Source organism: Hemitrygon akajei, chromosome 12 (assembly GCF_048418815.1).
Source record: "Hemitrygon akajei chromosome 12, sHemAka1.3, whole genome shotgun sequence".
Taxonomy (NCBI): Eukaryota; Metazoa; Chordata; class Chondrichthyes; order Myliobatiformes; family Dasyatidae; genus Hemitrygon; species Hemitrygon akajei.
The window spans coordinates 28,098,188-28,115,261 of record NC_133135.1 but is presented as its reverse complement, the minus strand read 5'-3'; the positions used below and the strand labels follow the sequence as shown (position 1 = coordinate 28,115,261).

Sequence of the window (17,074 nt, the reverse complement as noted above, 5' to 3'; positions counted from 1 at the left end):
AGACTGCATTCTGAATGATCTGACACTGTTTATGAAATGTAATGTGCAAATGCAACTCTTTCCTAAATTGTTAAATATCCCCAACTTAGTTTCTCCATGTCAGTTTTTAAGCAAATTTTTCCTCTGTGCTACTCTGTTCTCCAGATGTCCCCATGTTATATCTCACCAAAGGCATTCTGAAATTGTGGCCACAACCTCTTCAGCGTAAGTACTTTTTTGTTAAAGAAATCTTACTTTCCTTCATGCAAACCAAGCCCTCTTCACCTTCGTGCTAGTCTATTTATACATCTACTTCTAGCTTTGACCTTCTGCTCTGAATTGCATTCTCTTTTCTCTCAAGAGAGGATAGAACAGTCACACGTTCAAGTAAGAAGTTAAATATTCACCAATCAATGTGGTGGTACACTTATAACCACGGGATAGATGAATCACACTCCTGCAGTGCTGGAGGAAGTACAAACAGTGGATGAATAAATGGAGAGGTATAAACAAGAGTGCAGGAAAAGGATGAGGATTGCTGGTTGTTGAATGACTGTGAGCAGCTATACGATGGGATTCAGTTTGGCAAGGCAGTGGGAAAGTAGCTTCAAACATGGGGAAACAAGGTGAATTAACAAATGGACTCGCACTTCATACCCAATTAGCTTATTAAATCTTTTCCTAAGGCAACAAAGCTTGGCTGGTCATTTCTCAGAAATGGTTCCCTTGAATGACTGACACACAGGTTGATTCTTGTTATCACCAAGGGAATCGCTGCTTACATCATGGTCTACTATGACAATTCAAATGCACAGGAACACAAGAAGTTGCAGGGAGTAATGGATTCTGCTAAATAAATCATGGTCACATCCCTCTACACTACTGGTATTACAGCAGGTGCTACTTCCAGAAAGCATTATCAAAGATCCCACCAGTCCAAGCCATGTTATCTTCTCACAGCTACTGCTGAACAGGAGGTGCAGAAGCCTCCAGTCCCACATCACCACGAACAAAGTACTTCCCTTCAACTATTCAATTCTTGGATCTACCAGCATAAAAGCTGATTTATACTTCTGCGTCAAATGAATGCCGTTAGGTACAGCGTAGCCGCGTAACCTATGCTGTACCCTACGCCCTAACTTACGCCATAGCCGGATGCGCACCTCTCCAAAAATGTAACTGCGCGTCGCGGCAACGCAGAATGCAACAACTATGATTGGTCCACTTGGTAGCATCGCATTTTCTCCTATCTATAGGCATATTGTGAGTACACTGATGCGAAATAAATGGTTGCAGCCGATGAACCAAATCGTCAAATCAACCTGCCATCATTGGAAAATATTTGAAATGCATTTCCTTGTCCATGTCTCTCAGTGGCCGGACAAGCACAGAGTATTCACCCTCCTTCTGCCTCAATCCGTTCAATGGTCGTACATACCATCTCCTCCGACATCTTCTCTCTTTTCTGCATTGCAGTAATTTCAATAAAAGTTACCCTTGTTCAACATTTATTAGCTCCAGGTCAGTCACCATTGTTTGAAGTACACGAATAAACTCTACACAATGGCAGAGAAACCCCACCGCCAACTAGTGTTTTGGCAGTGAATTGCAAAGCAACGTAGACACACCAACGCACAGGTATACTCACAATGGCATAGGCCACTTACAAAGGCTACGGCCTAGGCTGCTACACAGAGTATAAATCAGCCTTAACCCTAATCACTAGAGTTTAGTATCACTACAACTACTTTGTTCACCTTGCAATACAATAGACTTCTTTGTTTAGCATGTTTTTCCTTGTGAATATTGTTTATATAATGCTATGTGCATGCAGTGCTGCTACAAGGAAGCTTTACATTGCATCTGTACACACAAGTACTTGTGCATATAACAATAAATGTAACTTTGATTTTGAAAATGCAAAACAATTTTCTACCTCACATTCATCAATTACCTGATTGACTACACGACAAATCTCGCCAATTTTTTTAACTACTGTTCGATGCAAGTGCAAATACTCCAGTTCTTCCTCTTTTTCAGCTGTAGATTCATCCTTCATCCCAATAAGGTTTCTAGAAAAATATATCAATTTTTTTTAAAACTGTGTGGAGTTGGCGCATTTTTATTTGAAAAAAATCATAAAGGAGATGGGTTAACAAATTAATTAAAAGCTTGACATTAAATTTAATTAAATTATATTGTATTGGAAAATTTCAAATTTGCCGAGCTCAAATGTTGGAAAGTAAATGACATAACGATGAATCATTTAACTTACCTAATAGACAGGCTACACAAGGTATCAACAGACATTATTTCTTCAGAGATTAAGATACAAATTTTCCCAGAACTTTTCAATCACCTAGACATTGAGGAGGAATATCCCATTATTGAAATGGCATCTTATTCTCACCGTGTATGAGAGTAAACTTCAACTCTATCTTGATGAATTTGGATGATCAGCCAAAAATCAGGCATCAGTGGGCATCTGGGTTCCTGTTCATTCATCATGGCACCTTCACACTCAGAGTCACTGCTACCGCCATCATAACCTGTAAGGGCCCATAAAACCGAATTAACAGCCATGACCATAGGAACGGACATCACTGATTAAATGGATAAATAAGAGTATCATTACCTAATAACCTCTATGTCAGTAAAGTATCAAGCTTAACCTTACAAACTAGAAATTAAGGGAAGTCCATTCTCTAGAAACCTGGATGAACAGGATAATGCTCGATGGACCTGAGAAAGTAAAAAGGACATAAGACTAATTCCCAATTTGGGCCTACGTTGGAGACCTCATCTGAAGCTCAAATTGGTCACAGGATCCATTCAACAGAAATGACAGAAGGCAGAAAGGGCCATTGTCTGTGCTGATTATACAATAAAACAAAACATAGGGGAAAACTGCATGCCTGAATTCTCTGCAGGCAGGATATAAATTCAGAATGAATTAATATCTCACACATTGGTTTGAAACATTGAATGTTGTTACCCTTCCATAGATGCTACCTGACCTGCTGAATTCCTGCAACATTTTCAATGTGTTTTGATATATGTAGTTTGATAAGAAATTTGACTTTGACTTTAATAACTAGCAACCAGTGTCTCTGACATCTACCATTCTGAAGTGTTTCAAAAGACTAGATGTGGCATGTATAAACTCCACCCTCTCAGACAACTTTGTAATTCAACCTACTGACAAAACAGGCCTATGGCAGATGCCATCTCCCTCGCTCTACAGCAGTTCTAGAGCATGTGGACACCGATTACTTTTTACTGATTACAGCTCCACCTTCAGTACTGTAATTCCAAGCAAACTCATCTCCTAACTCCTGGGACTCAATACCTCCCTTTACAAATGGATCATTGACTTCATGACCAAGAGACCGTAATCAGTACACTCATGACTGCCAGGCTAAATCTGCTCCAGCTCCATTTACAAGATACAGATGATACCACCACAGTGGACTATATCTCAAACAATGATTTGTTAGAGTACAGGACGGAGACAGAAAGCCTAGTGGTACGGTGTCATGACTTTAACTTTTCCCTCGACGTTAGCAACACAAAAGAGCTGCTCGTTGACTTCAGGAATGGGGAGGTGTGCATGCTCCTCTTTACATCAATAGTACTGATGTAGAGAGGGTTGAGAGCTTCAGGTTTTTTGAAAAGAACATCACCAGTAGCCTGTTCTGGTCCAACCACATTGATGCCACAGCCTGGAAAGCTGACCAAGAGCTCTATTTCTTCAAGTGTCTACAGAAACTTGACGTGTCCCCATTTACCCTTACCAATTTTTAATTGATGCACTACAGAAAGCATCCTGTTCAAATGCATCATGGCTTGGTACTCTGCTAATACCTCAGCACATTACAGAAACCAGCCTCCCCTCCAAGGACTCTTGTCTATATTTCTCACCATAATCAAATACACCACCCACCCCCAGACATTCTCTCTTCTCTCCTGTCAGGCAGGAGATACAAAAGATTGAAAGCATATGACACCAGGCTCAAGGACAGTTTCTATCCTGCTGTTATATGATTACTGAATGGCTCCCTAACATAAAATATACTCTCAACCTCACAATCTAACTCGTTGTGGCCTTGCACTTTACCGTCTCCTTGCCCTGCACTTCTTCTGTAATGGTAACACTTCATCCTATACTCTGTTATACCTCATACTTCCTCAGTGTACAGCTGTAATGAATTGATCTGCATAAATGGTTTTTCCCCCAAACCCCAGTACATATGACAAAACAAACCAATTTACCAATTTATAAATCCATCAATCTATTACCCCAAGATGGATATAATGCAAGTTAATAAGAAGTATCACTATCTGTAGTGTAGCATCAATATTTACCATCATCTTCCACTATGCACAGGTTGTAATGAAACAGAATATTTGTGGTTTAAAAGTAAGGGTGTCAGAAAAATGTTTCTCACCTAAAAGATCTGAATCCAAGCTGCCCTGACTGGAGACCACACTCTGTACTCTGCTTGGTCTGTGCTTGCAATAACCTATGAGTAGAGATAAAAGACAGGGTCAAGGATTCTATAAAGGGAAAAGTAAACAAAATTTGGAAGGGCAGAAGTCGGAGAAGGATAATTCCACATCATGTTTGCCTCTGGCTGACAGTTCATAAATATAATTGCTCACAAATTCCCAAAACTCTCTCAGCAAAGAGCAGAAGTTCAAGTGACAGACAGCTCTTGCTAGCCAGGGATGGAGAACAATAATATCAACCACACAAGAAATAGCAATTATCCACTAGAATAAAAGGGACTGCAGCAAATCCTGAAAATTAGTACATGGCATTTATCTGATACAACACTGGATTATGAAAAGTTTATTTATACATTACCTAACCAAGGTAGATGTCCAGCAAACGCATTTCCGCCTTTTAAGAAAAAAAGTCATTTTAATGTAACATGCTGTAAAGTTTCACTGCTAATGTTATGGGCTCTCTGTAATGTTCCACTGCTAAGGTAACGGTTTCTCTGTAGCAGCAATGTTTGGGTTATGACTAGAGATAACGGAGCATGTTAGGCAATGAGCGGATGTTGTTCTTTCTTATGTGTCTGGGAGCTGGGAATTCGTAGTCTTTTGTTGGGGAGAGATGAGGAGAGAAGACGCGAATGGAGAGAGTTGGTAGACCGCCGGACTGAGTGGACTTGGAGCGAGGGTCTGAAAGTCAGTGACAATCGGAGAAGGTCAATAGTAGATGAACGGCTTATCAGTGAGCTTCAACATTGTGCGTTAGACTATTTTTAGAATGGGCCCTTTTTCTTTTGTTGTTTTCTTTACTAACCATTTAGTCAAATTAAGAATTATAAAACTCAATCATTTAATCACATATTGTGTACTGATTTGTAACAGGGGACACATCATGTAGCATCCACCCAAATGAGATTCCTTCAGTTTAGCCAGGCCAGGGGACTATCATCCTCTATATTAAGCCATTAGCCGAAGCAAGAGTTACTTTAAAATAAAAGCTACCTCCTGAATTCCCACCTTCAAAACCCTGCAACAACATTGTTACTTAATTTTTCCAGATAATGGATATCTACTACTTAAATACTCAGGAGCCAATGGAATATCAATGAAAAAACACGAGGAAATCTGCAGATGCTGGAAATTCAAACAACACACACAAAATGCTGGTGGAACACAGCAGGCCAGGCAGCATCTATGAGGAGGAGCACTGTCGACGTTTCGGGCCGAGACCCTTTGTCAGGACTAACTGAAAGGAGAGATACTAAAAGATTTGAAAGTAGTGGGGGGAGGGGGAAATGCGAAATGATAGGAGAAGACCGGAGGGGATGGGATGAAGCTAAGAGCTGGAAAGGTGATTGGCAAAAGTGATACAGAGCTGGAGAAGTGAAAGGATCATAGGACGGGAGGCCTCAGGAGAAAGAAAGGGGGGGGGGGCAGCACCAGAGGGAGATGGAGAACAGGCAGGGTGATGGGCAGAGAGAGAGAAAAAAAACACTATGTCAGGAATGGGGTAAGAAGGGGAGGAGGGGCATTAACGGAAGTTAGAGAAGTCAATGTTCATGCCATCAGGTTGGAGGCTACCCAGCCAGTTAATAAGGTGTTGTTCCTCCAACCTGAGTGTGGATTCATCTTGACAGTAGAATATTAAATGTTTTTGTGACATTAGTCCGAAATCCCATAAAACTCACAGATAATAGAGTTATAGAGCACAGAAACAAGCCCTTAGGCTACATTCATCCACACTGACCAAGATGTCTACTTGAGCTGGTCACATTTGCCTGCGTTTGTCCAAATCCCTCTAAATCTTTCCTATCCATGTAGCTGTATCTCTTTTACATGCTGTAATTATTCCCACCTCTACCACTTCCACTGGCAGCTTCTTCTATAGACCTACCACCTTCTGTGGAGAACTTGCCCCTCAGCTGCTCATTAAATCTTTTCGCTCATCTTGAATCTATGCCCTCTCATTTTAGATTCCCCTACCCTGGAAAAAAGACTGAGCTACTCATGGTTTTATATACCTCCATAAGGTCATCCTCACCTCCTATGCTCCAGAATATGAGCTCAAGTCGGTGATAATGGAAACACAGACACTCAGTAGGCAGCGGGGTGGAGATACGTCTGAACCAAAGGAGATGTAAGGCGCTCCTTCCCTCCCCTAACATGCAGGGCACCCTTGGGTAGGGTGCAGCATCTGCTTAGCACACCTGATCATGGTCACCTGAAGCCATGGAAGCAGATGGTGGATAATCGTACGAGCAGCTGGTGCATATTGCAAGTCCTGGTTATGCGAGCACTGACGCCAGGCAGACCATCTCTGAACAGCATTGATAATGGCTGGGGTAATCTGTCTTGTAAAGACACTGCCCAGAAGAAGGTACTGGCAAACCACTTCTGTAGAAAACTTTCTCAAGAACAATCATGGGCCATGATTGCCCATGTCATACGGGACAGTACATAATAATGCTCATGATGAGACATTCAAGCTTCCTCTTCCATGTGTCACTAGTAACAAGGCTTTTCCTCAATAGATCCCTCAGTCAAGAGACCTCACCAACATCCTCAGAATGAAACCTGGCATCTCCCCATCAAACCTTGCCAATTTTTATCAATGCACATTTCTGGAGACATAATGGCTTGGTATGGCCTAGAGCTGTGGACACTTCACAGAAACCAGTCTCCCCTCCATGGACTCTGTCTGCTTCTCACTACCTTAGTGAAGCATCTAGTGTAATCAAGGAGCACCACACATTCCAATCATTCTCTCTTCTCCTCTCTTTCATTGGGCAGAAGATACACAAGCCTGCAAGCACATGACACCAGGCATAAATACAGATTCTACCCTGTTATTATAAGACTATTAAGTAGTTCCCTGTACGATGAAATTGTCTCTTGCCTTCACATTCTACCTCGTTATGATCTTACTCTCTGTTATTTACCTGCACTGCACTTTCTTTAATAATAATTTAATTTAATTATATAATAATTTAATAATAATGCATAATAATTTATAATGCACTGTGTAACAGAATGCAAGACAAGATTTTCACTATATCTTGGTACACGTGACAATAAGAGACCAATGCCAAATCTGGGTGTTCATCTCGCTGACTGAGAGTAAGTCAACACCGCGATTCGATCTGTAACAGCCTCCATTGCAACTTAACATTCTTGTATTATGCCTACCAAGTTTACACAAGGAGCTAGGTGAAAAGAATGACATACCTGCGCTACCAGGTATTATGGACTGCACAGACTCAACGAGATTCACAGCAGAAGACATCTGCGATGGTGGATTTGAGAGTTGAATTTTCTCAGGCATTGGGCTTGACTGTAGGAGGGGCATGCTGCTGAGGATTCCCTCAGGTTTGATCGCTGTAAATGCTTGATCCTGTTGGTCAGGTTGTGTGACAGAGAGACAGGCTTTTCCATCCATGTTTTCCTCCGGTAGTTCAGATGATGCGAGACATGCTCCGTCAGTTGCTGTTGGTACTACTATTCTCTCAGCTATTAGTTTGCTTTCCTCTGCTAAGATCTGTAGAAGAGACCACAAGGCAAGAACCATGATTAAGCCAAGGTACCATCCATTAGCAACCGGAACTGACAGAATTGAAAGGATCATCAAACTTGCCCTGTACAGTTACGGTTCAACTATACATCATAAAACCTTTTACCCAGCAGCAGCCATCTAAATATGCTAGAACAACCAAAAATATGGAGAGAACGGAAGTATCCCAGGCCATTTTAAGGATAAGGAATCCAGGAAGTTCCTTCCCAGCTCTCAGCCAAAATGAGTCCCAGAAGAATAATGATCGTGAGGTCACTTGGCTTCACGTATCACTTCCCAGATAGCCTCTTCCCCTTCCCCCCACCTTTTTATCCAGGCACCATCCCCCTTCCTTCACAGTCCTGAAGAAAGGTCTTAGCCCAAATCTATTGATATCCATAGATGCTGCCTGACCTGCTGAGTTCATCTATGATTTTGTGTGTGTGGCTTTGGATTTCCAGCAACTGCAGACTTACTCATGTTAATGACCATGAGATTTCTTATTTCAATATACCAAAAAAAGGGGGATAATATCTGATACTCATCCATAACCATTTTAAAAGTTTATAAACTCATACGTACTGGCCAAAACCATAACTTTTTCCCCAAATTTTGCCTACTCACTCCGGGAAAAAAACTGCTGAAATCTACCATTTGGCAAAGTATAGAATTACAAGGATAATCAGCACAGCTTTGTGCAAGGGAAGTCAGGTATTACAAACTTGATCAAGGTTTTTTTAAGGTGGTGAGAAAGATTGATGATGGACTTTTACTAAATTTGACAAAGAAATCAGAGAGTAGACTTGGAGGAAAGTAATATATCACAAACAACAAAGGTCTCAGTACTGATCACTGCAAAATAGTTTTGGTATCTTTACTGTTTGCAATATAAATGATTTTGATGAAAATATAGTTGAACTGATTGACAAGTTTGAAGACAACACAAAAATTGGAGTTGTGGGTAATGAGTAAAGTTATCAAAGATTCAGCATGATAGATATCAATTGGGAATATAGTCAGATGGAATTTAATTTCAGAGGTCAAATGTCAGATGAAATTATATAATAAATGGCAAGGACCCTCAGAAGCACTGCTTGGCCAAAACTCCCTGAAAGTGGCAAAATAAGTAATTAGGATGGTAAAGAAGGCATATGGCAAATTTGCCTTCATCAGTTGGGACACAGAGTTAGGAAAGCTGGCATGTCAAGCTGTAGCTCTATAAAAACTTTGGTGAAGTCGCATCGTGTGTGCTATTCTGGTCACTACATTGCAGCAAGGATGTGAACCTTGGAGAGGCTGCAGAAGAGGTTCACCAGGATGTTATTTGGATTAATAGATTATCTATAAGGAGAGCTTGAACAAACTTGGGATTGTTTTCTCTGGAACACTGGAGGCTGAAGGGTGACCAGATACACATACATAAAATTATGAGAGGCATAAATAGGGTAGATGATCAATCTTTTACTCAGGTAAAATACTAGAGGTACAAGTTTAAAAAATGAGAGTGGGAAATTAAAAGCACATTTATGAGGCAAGTTTTGTATTATTTACACAGTGAGAGACCGGTGCATCAAATGCTTGCCATGAGAGGTGGTGGAAACAGATATGACAGCAGCATTTAAGAGGCATTTTGACAGGTACATGAACAAACAGGAATGGAAGGAATTAGTTTATTTCCGGTCATATGGGATTAGTTTATTTTGTCTTTGTGTTTAGCATAGATGTAGTAGGCCATAGGGTCGGTTCCTGTGTTGTATTGTTATATGGTTGGGTTGAGTTGGAGTTGTTCTCTGATCTTGGCAATCCATTTGCAAACGTTTCATTACCATATAAGGGGGCAACCTCAGTGCGCTGTTCACTTGTGGTATGCCCTCTGAATGCTTGGCCTTTATATACTTATCAATCTGTTGACTGGTCATCATTAGCGAAACACAATTGTGATGTAGGAAGGGGGGGGGTCTCGTCACTGATTAGTTAAAAGGTGAACTCTGTGCGTTGTCTGGAATTTTGCCCACATTGGCCTATAAATGGGATCAAAGACTACATGTCTGATTATGGAATTGTTTGTGGAAAACTACGATTCTAGGAATTCTCCTGCACGCTGCCATGACTTTCACTGATGCCCAGTTGAACGTGTGCCCCTCTTGAATTTCACGGGTAGAGACTAGGGAAAGTTGGTCATGCCGCTTAATAGCCAGTTGATGTTCATGGATCCTTGTGGATAGTTTTCTCCCTGTTTGGCCAACGTTAATATTTGCTGCAGTCCCAAAGTTAGATTTTACAGACCACACTGGACTTGTCCAATAGCTTGGTTTGTTCTTTAGGTCTGTAGAGTACTTTCTTCAATGTTGGCTTGACCGAAATTCTATGTTCTTGGGGCAATCGGGCTGCCATTCCGAAATATTTCAAACATATGGTCGGACGACTCATTTGTTCTATGTTCTGGTCTTGAAATATTCTTGCATACCAGGCACAAATCCCTGTTTATCACTAATATACATTATCACCTTTGACACCACTGCACACTGTGCACTTTGAAAGCAAATTGAAAACGAGCTTTAAATAAAGAACATTTTTTAAAGATGAAAACATGCTGTTCATTTCATTCCTAAGACATTACAATTATATCTGAAATCTAATCGGACATGAATCTAATTACGACAGCAATTACAAAACTTCATCGCTGCAGAAGTTCACTTCTACAGTGATCAAGTAGACAGAAAAATATTACTGATGATCATTATTTTGATAAACTGAACTCTCAACCAGGAAACCATCTCAAATATTACCTGTGACTTCTCTTCAGTCTTTTCTCCCTCAGTCACAGACGATGCTCTGGCTACTTCCATTTGTTTAGTCCAACCTTCCTGGGGTTGATGGCAGATCAAGGCTACCTCGGCATCGATACTCTCATCACATGTCATTGTCACAGCCGCGCACTCACTCTCTAGACTTTGCTGTTGGGGTTCAGGGGAAAGTTTTCGTCCGATGCCCACCCTCTGTGCACGCAGACGACTCACGGATAAATAGTAAAAGTTGTTTGCTTCCTCATTGAGGAGATACCCTGAAAGATTCATGCGCTTAAATTCCTGAAAATGAAAACACAGAAAGAACAGTTAAAACAAAGGCCTAACAAAGGTAAATTATCAAGTCCTGTCTGCCTATTTTCATCTCCTCCAGTACCATGTCCGATAATTAGGCTATTTACTCATATTATCTTGCTTCTAATCCTGAAAATTTACAATAAATTGTGATTTGAATACAAACAATAATTTTTACCTTTTTAACTGTTATTTTAATTAATAGTTTTGTCCACAAGCATATTGGAATTGTCTGCCCTTTTACTGTGTGTTGCACAGAATATTACATTACATACGATTAGTACAGAAATAATTGAATGGTAGTCAGTAAAAATCAAGAAAGAAAGGTGGAATGAAGTCAAGACTCTGGATAGATCTTGACAAGGCAGGAATAGCAAGGATTTCTTCCTGCTTACTTCTTTGTGATTGTGTAAAAGACTCGTAGTTTTTTTTAAAGGGGAAGATGAATTTCTGCATAGGACAATTAAAATAAATGCAGGCAATGTTTTAGTATGAATTCTGTTTTCATCAAGAAAGACTTCAATTGGAAGGGGTGACACTGTGAGCCAGTTATTGGAGTTAATGCTTCAAACTCCAGATCTGTCTGAACATCCTTTGCCGTCTCTATCACTTTCTTACTATGTCTAGTCTGCTTCCTTCTGGTGTTCTATTTCACTCAGATATCCCAAAGATGTGTAGAATAGCAAGTAGGTTAACTGGTCAGTCCAATGTAGGTTGGTGATAAAATCTGGAAAGGACTTGATGAGAATGTGAGGAGAACAAAATGGAACTAGTGAAACTTGGTATTTGATGGACAGCATGAACCTAATGGGTCAAAACATCCACTTCTGTGCTGTACAACTTAATGACACTGTAACTGCCTGTTTGTTATTAATACAAGAGAATTTTCCTCATGGGCGATTTTAAGAGCTATTCTGAGGAAGGGTGTGCACGTAATAGCTAATTATTAACCAGATTTTTTTTAACTTACGGGTTTTAAAATTTCTGCTAACCCTAAGCAGTCTGAAAATGTGTAAATTGTGTCTCACTAACTCAATTTCCCACTCTTTGGCAAGTGTGTATGTAGAACATTAGTAATACTTGGACTAGGTTTCTTTTGGTCAATTCTCTTTAAAATTAACAAACTACTTGACATCTTATCCTAACAATTCTGCACACCTCTTTGAACTTCTCCAGTGATTGCTCCGGACCAAAAACAAATTGTAAAGGAACAACTTCACTATGACATCGTGGCCTGCCCTTTGACCTGGACACATGATCCGATACTTTCTGTAGGATAGCTAAGGTAATATTTGTTGAATGGCGCAGTGCTGATACTATTTCATCTTCCAGGAGCCAATGAATCTAAAGAAGAGATGGATTTTAGAATAAGTAAGAGAACAATAAACAAACTTTATGAAATCCATGTACTTTAACTCTTAAGACTATATAAATATAAAGCCAGAAAGCAATCTGTCACACTTTATCTTTAATGAAAAAATGAAGTTGATACGTAACTGAAGTCATAAATTCACAAATAATATACTTCAAAATAGCTGGCTAGATACAGCAAAACCTATTTCATTTCTTAATAATTATAAAAATAAAACTTTCAAGGTAAATTTTGTTCCCTATGAAAAATTGTACTGGGAAATACGAAATGGCAGGAATAAATAAAGAAATATTTTATTTCCATCTTCACAGCAGAAGAGAAAAAATATGTACTAGAAATTGTGGGGAATCATTAAGATCTGTTCTGAGGAAGGCACAACCTATACGAAAAGAATGGGTTGCACCTGAACTACAGAGTAACTAATAGCCCTGCAGGCATGTTTACTTGAGCTGCTGGAGAGTGTTAAACTAATTTAAAATCCATATACGGCATGCATTCAAATATAACACTTTCAGTGTCATTTTCATCACCCTTTTTAATTTTGCCCCCACGTTACACTTATCCCACTGTCTGCAATTATGCCCTATCATCTACCTATTCTTCCTCACAGTGTCACCGCACACATCCACCTGCCAAATTAGGATGGGGCAGTTGGTATACAAGTGTGTGCGGTGACACTGTGAGGAAGAATAGGCAGATGATAGGGCAAAATTGCAGACAGTGGGATAAGTGTAAAGTGGGGGCAAAATTTAGAAGGGTGATGAATATGACACTGAAAGTGTTATATTTGAATGCATGCGGTATGTGGAACAAGGTCGATGATCTTGTAGCACAGCTAGAGATTGGCAGGTATGGCATTGTGGGCATCACTGAGCCACAGCTGAAAGAAAATTATATTTGGGAATTTAACATTAAAAGATATACCTTGTATTGAAAGGATGTAGGTAGGCAGTGGGGATGGGGTGGCTCTGTTGGTAAAAAATGAATCAAACCCTTAGAGTACAGGAAGATATACCATCCTTGTCAATAAAGTTAAGTAAAAAGACCCTGATGAGAGCTATCTAAAGCTCTCTGAACAGCAGCCAGGAGGTGGGATAACACATGACAATGGGAGACAGAAAAGGCATGTCAAAAAGGCAAGGTTATGATTGTCATGTAGGATTTCAATATGCAGGTAGTTTGAGAAAATAATATTGGTGCTACGATCCCAAGGGAGGGAATTTGTAGAATAGCTACAAGATAGCTTTTTAGAGCAGCTTGTGGTTCAACCCAATAGGGAAAAGGCAATCCTAGATTGGGTGAACCAGCTCTGTTTGGAGGTTTAAAGTAAAGAAATCCTTAGGAGGCACATTTCATAAATATGCTAGAATTCACCCTGCAGTTTAAAAGGGCGAGGATAAAATCAGATGTATCAGTATGGCAGTGCAGCAAAGGGAACTAAAGAGACATGAGAGAGGAGCTGGCCAAAGTTGATTAGAAGGGGATACTAGCAGGGGTGACAAGGAATAGCAATGGCTGGATTTTCAGGGAGCAATTCAGAAGATGCAGAAAAGACACATCCCAAAGGCTAAGTAGTATTTTAAAGGGAGGATGAGAAAACCGTGGCTGACACAGGAAGTTAAAGATACCTAAAAAGCAAAAGAGAGGGCATAAAATATAGCAAAAATTAGTGGGAAGTTTGAGGATTGGGAAGGTTTGAAAAACCAACAGAAGGAAAGTAAAAAAATAAACAAGGAGAGAAAAGATAAAATATGATGGTAAGCTAGCCAATAATATTTTGCTGAAATTTTCTACCTTTTAGTAAAATGAGAATCATGGAATTATTTTCAAGGCACAGCAAGACAGCTTGTTGAAAAACTGTTTTCACTAGCCTCAAGATAAAGATTCAGCCATTTAGGGCTGAGATATTTTCCATCTACAAAGACTATGAGTTCTTATTCAATAACTGTTTTCAAAACTCTATTATCTATGATTATTCAGTAGATAAAATTACCAGATATAGGAAAAAGCAGGAAATGAAGTCAACCTGAAGCTAAGAAATTATTTTGCTTAATGGGCAGACCAGGGTTGTTCAGTAATGTAACCTTCATCTTAACCATTTGTCCTGTTCTAATGTAAATGTTCTAATATTAAATTCTTCAACTAAGCCTTAAGCTACCCCACTTTAAAGTTCCTTCAGCTCAATGCAATTTACAATTTTGCTTAAGTGAGGTTAGGAGGTTTAGTGAGGTCCATCCTGCAGAAGGGTTTCGGCCAAAAACATCAACTGTACTTTTTTTCCATAGAAGCTGCCTGGCCTGCTGAGTTTCTCCAGCATTTTGTGTGTGTTGTAAGTAAGGTTAGGGAATATTCCCCCTATTGAAAGTATTAATTGTTACAAATGCACAATGGCAAGATTAATAAGCAAGGATATTATTTTACAGCAGAGGCTATGACTCAGTGGGACAAACTGCCTCTTTCACATCCACGAGCCCCATACAGAATGCTGAAGGAACTCAGCAGATTGGGCAGCATCTAGGGAAGGTTATGACTATTTGATGCTTTGGGCCGAGACCCCTCATCAGGATTGGAAAGGACAGGGGGCAGAATTAGCCTCTTCCTTTCCAGTCCTATTGAAGGGTCATTTCCCTCAATAGATGTCGCCTGACCCACTAAGTTCCTCCAGCATTTTGTGAGTATTGCTCAAGATTTCCATCAACTGCATAATCTGTGTCTCCTTTACATCCTTGTTGTTTTCTAGTTCATCTATATTTTTTTCTTTTTATATTGGTTTGCCTAGACAAGATGGAAAACACTAGAACTCCTTCAATCAATGCCATACAGTTAAAGCAATTGGATGGAGAATGTTTCACATAAATTTTGCTAACTTATTTGAAAATCATTGCTTTGAAATCAAACATTGTCTATGCAGTGGCAGTAGAAAAAATTAAAGTAGCCATTCTACCTTCTAAAAAATGCTAAAAAAATGTTGTTTCCAATACATTGATCTCTATGACATTACCTCATCCATTGTAGCAAGGACAGCTTGTTTGTGCAAAGGTGGCAGCTTGGAAAGTGGATCACATAAAGCCTCTGTAATCCTGAAATATAGCAACATACAGCACAAAGAGACAGAGACAATTCACCTAATCTCAGAAATAAGATAAATATATAGTGTCCATTCTGTGTGGACAGAAATCATTTAAAATAAATCCTTTAAATGCAGGTGAAGATCCCCTGTTCAAGCACTCAAAAGTCCATAGTCTCAAAAAGCAAAAACTGCAGATGATGAAAATTTGAAATAAAAACAAAGGCTGGTTCAGCAAGTTCAAAGCTTCATAGTTTTGGTTTAGAGGCAATGAAGGCCGAATAAATGGTTTTATGAAATAAGGCGGTGATTTCCCTGCTAATATGATGAACCAAATACTGAGGCTTTGGGCCTACCCTGGGCTGATCCAACGATTTGGATTTATGGGCTCAGTTTGGTTCGGAATGCCGTTGTTGCTTGCTTCTATTGCTTGCATGATTTGTTTCGATTTTTTTCTATCTCTGTGCACATTGGGGTTGGTCTTTTTTTTAAAATTGGGTTCTTTCAGGTTCCTCGCTTTGATAATAAATGTACTTTGAATCTTGGAAACATTGGAGATTCTAATAATGTTCTAGTACTAAATGTCAAGATTGGCTGCTGAAAGAACTGATACTTTAAGAATGTGTATTTATATGAAGCTTCTTATTGATCTGGAAGCACAAAGCAAAAACAGAAATCGCTGGAACTGCTCAACTGGTCAGGCACAATCTATGCGGAAGGAAAAAGAGTTAATTTTCAGGTCCTTTCAACATTACTTCTTCAACTAACACCTGACCTGTTAAGTATTTACAGTACTTCGTATTTTTATTTCAGACTTTCTGCATTTGCAGTAATTTGAATTGAAATTCTTTCAGCCTGATCAGGATACAACACAAGCAAAGGATTTTCATAAATAAGTTTCATATTGCAGTTTAGTTTAGTTTTTGAGTACATTGATTTAAGATAATTATTTTTGAAATTGTTTTTGATCATTCAAAATTAAAATAAATGATGTAAACTCTGATTATATATTAGAAGTAAATACATTAGATTAACTTATTTTAATTAATTTCTCAGAAGACTGCACCTCTCATCTGTGGTAGAGGCAAGTCGGTCTATATTTTGCATTAACTCTTCATCAGATCGATAAGATGATGGTTGTCCTGGAGATCGGTTCATGGAACTGCTGCTTTCCGATGTGTACCTAGGGAAAGTGAATATATTTACAAAGAATTACATACACAAATTAATCTGCAATAGCACAGCTGTCCTTGGGAAAAGTACAAGGAAGTCAACGTAGCCTGAAATTGAACATCGCAGACAGACATCTGTTCATGTCTCAAATAACTCCATATTCAACCACGTCTTGTTTGGCTAAAAAATGGATTTCCACTTATTTCAACACGCCCAAGAACACAATCTATACAGATGGCACAATTGTTTTGTTAGCTTCTGGTTAGAGTGGCCTCGAAATAGATGTAACTTATGTAACTCGGGGGTCTTTCCCTGCTTAGACAAATATTAGCTAA

General features: G+C 39.4%; 1 protein-coding gene across 6 annotated transcripts in view; it reads right to left on the bottom strand.

Moving 5' to 3' along the window:
* Positions 1 to 17,074, bottom strand: part of szt2 (SZT2 subunit of KICSTOR complex) — a 242,331-nt gene that overhangs the window by 120,251 nt on the left and 105,006 nt on the right. For 4 of the 6 annotated variants that reach the window (XM_073062784.1, XM_073062788.1, XM_073062786.1 and 1 more), the window contains exons 34-42: positions 16,633 to 16,749; positions 15,501 to 15,579; positions 12,286 to 12,471; positions 10,816 to 11,115; positions 7,705 to 8,014; positions 4,847 to 4,882; positions 4,428 to 4,502; positions 2,390 to 2,528; positions 1,934 to 2,051 (exon numbers count right to left, since the gene is read on the bottom strand). In XM_073062784.1, coding sequence (XP_072918885.1) covers positions 1,934 to 2,051; positions 2,390 to 2,528; positions 4,428 to 4,502; positions 4,847 to 4,882; positions 7,705 to 8,014; positions 10,816 to 11,115; positions 12,286 to 12,471; positions 15,501 to 15,579; positions 16,633 to 16,749 — 1,360 coding nt within the window. The remainder of the gene's footprint in view (positions 1 to 1,933; positions 2,052 to 2,389; positions 2,529 to 4,427; positions 4,503 to 4,846; positions 4,883 to 7,704; positions 8,015 to 10,815; positions 11,116 to 12,285; positions 12,472 to 15,500; positions 15,580 to 16,632; positions 16,750 to 17,074) is intronic. The other 2 variants (XM_073062785.1, XM_073062789.1) reach the window with 1 other exon arrangement.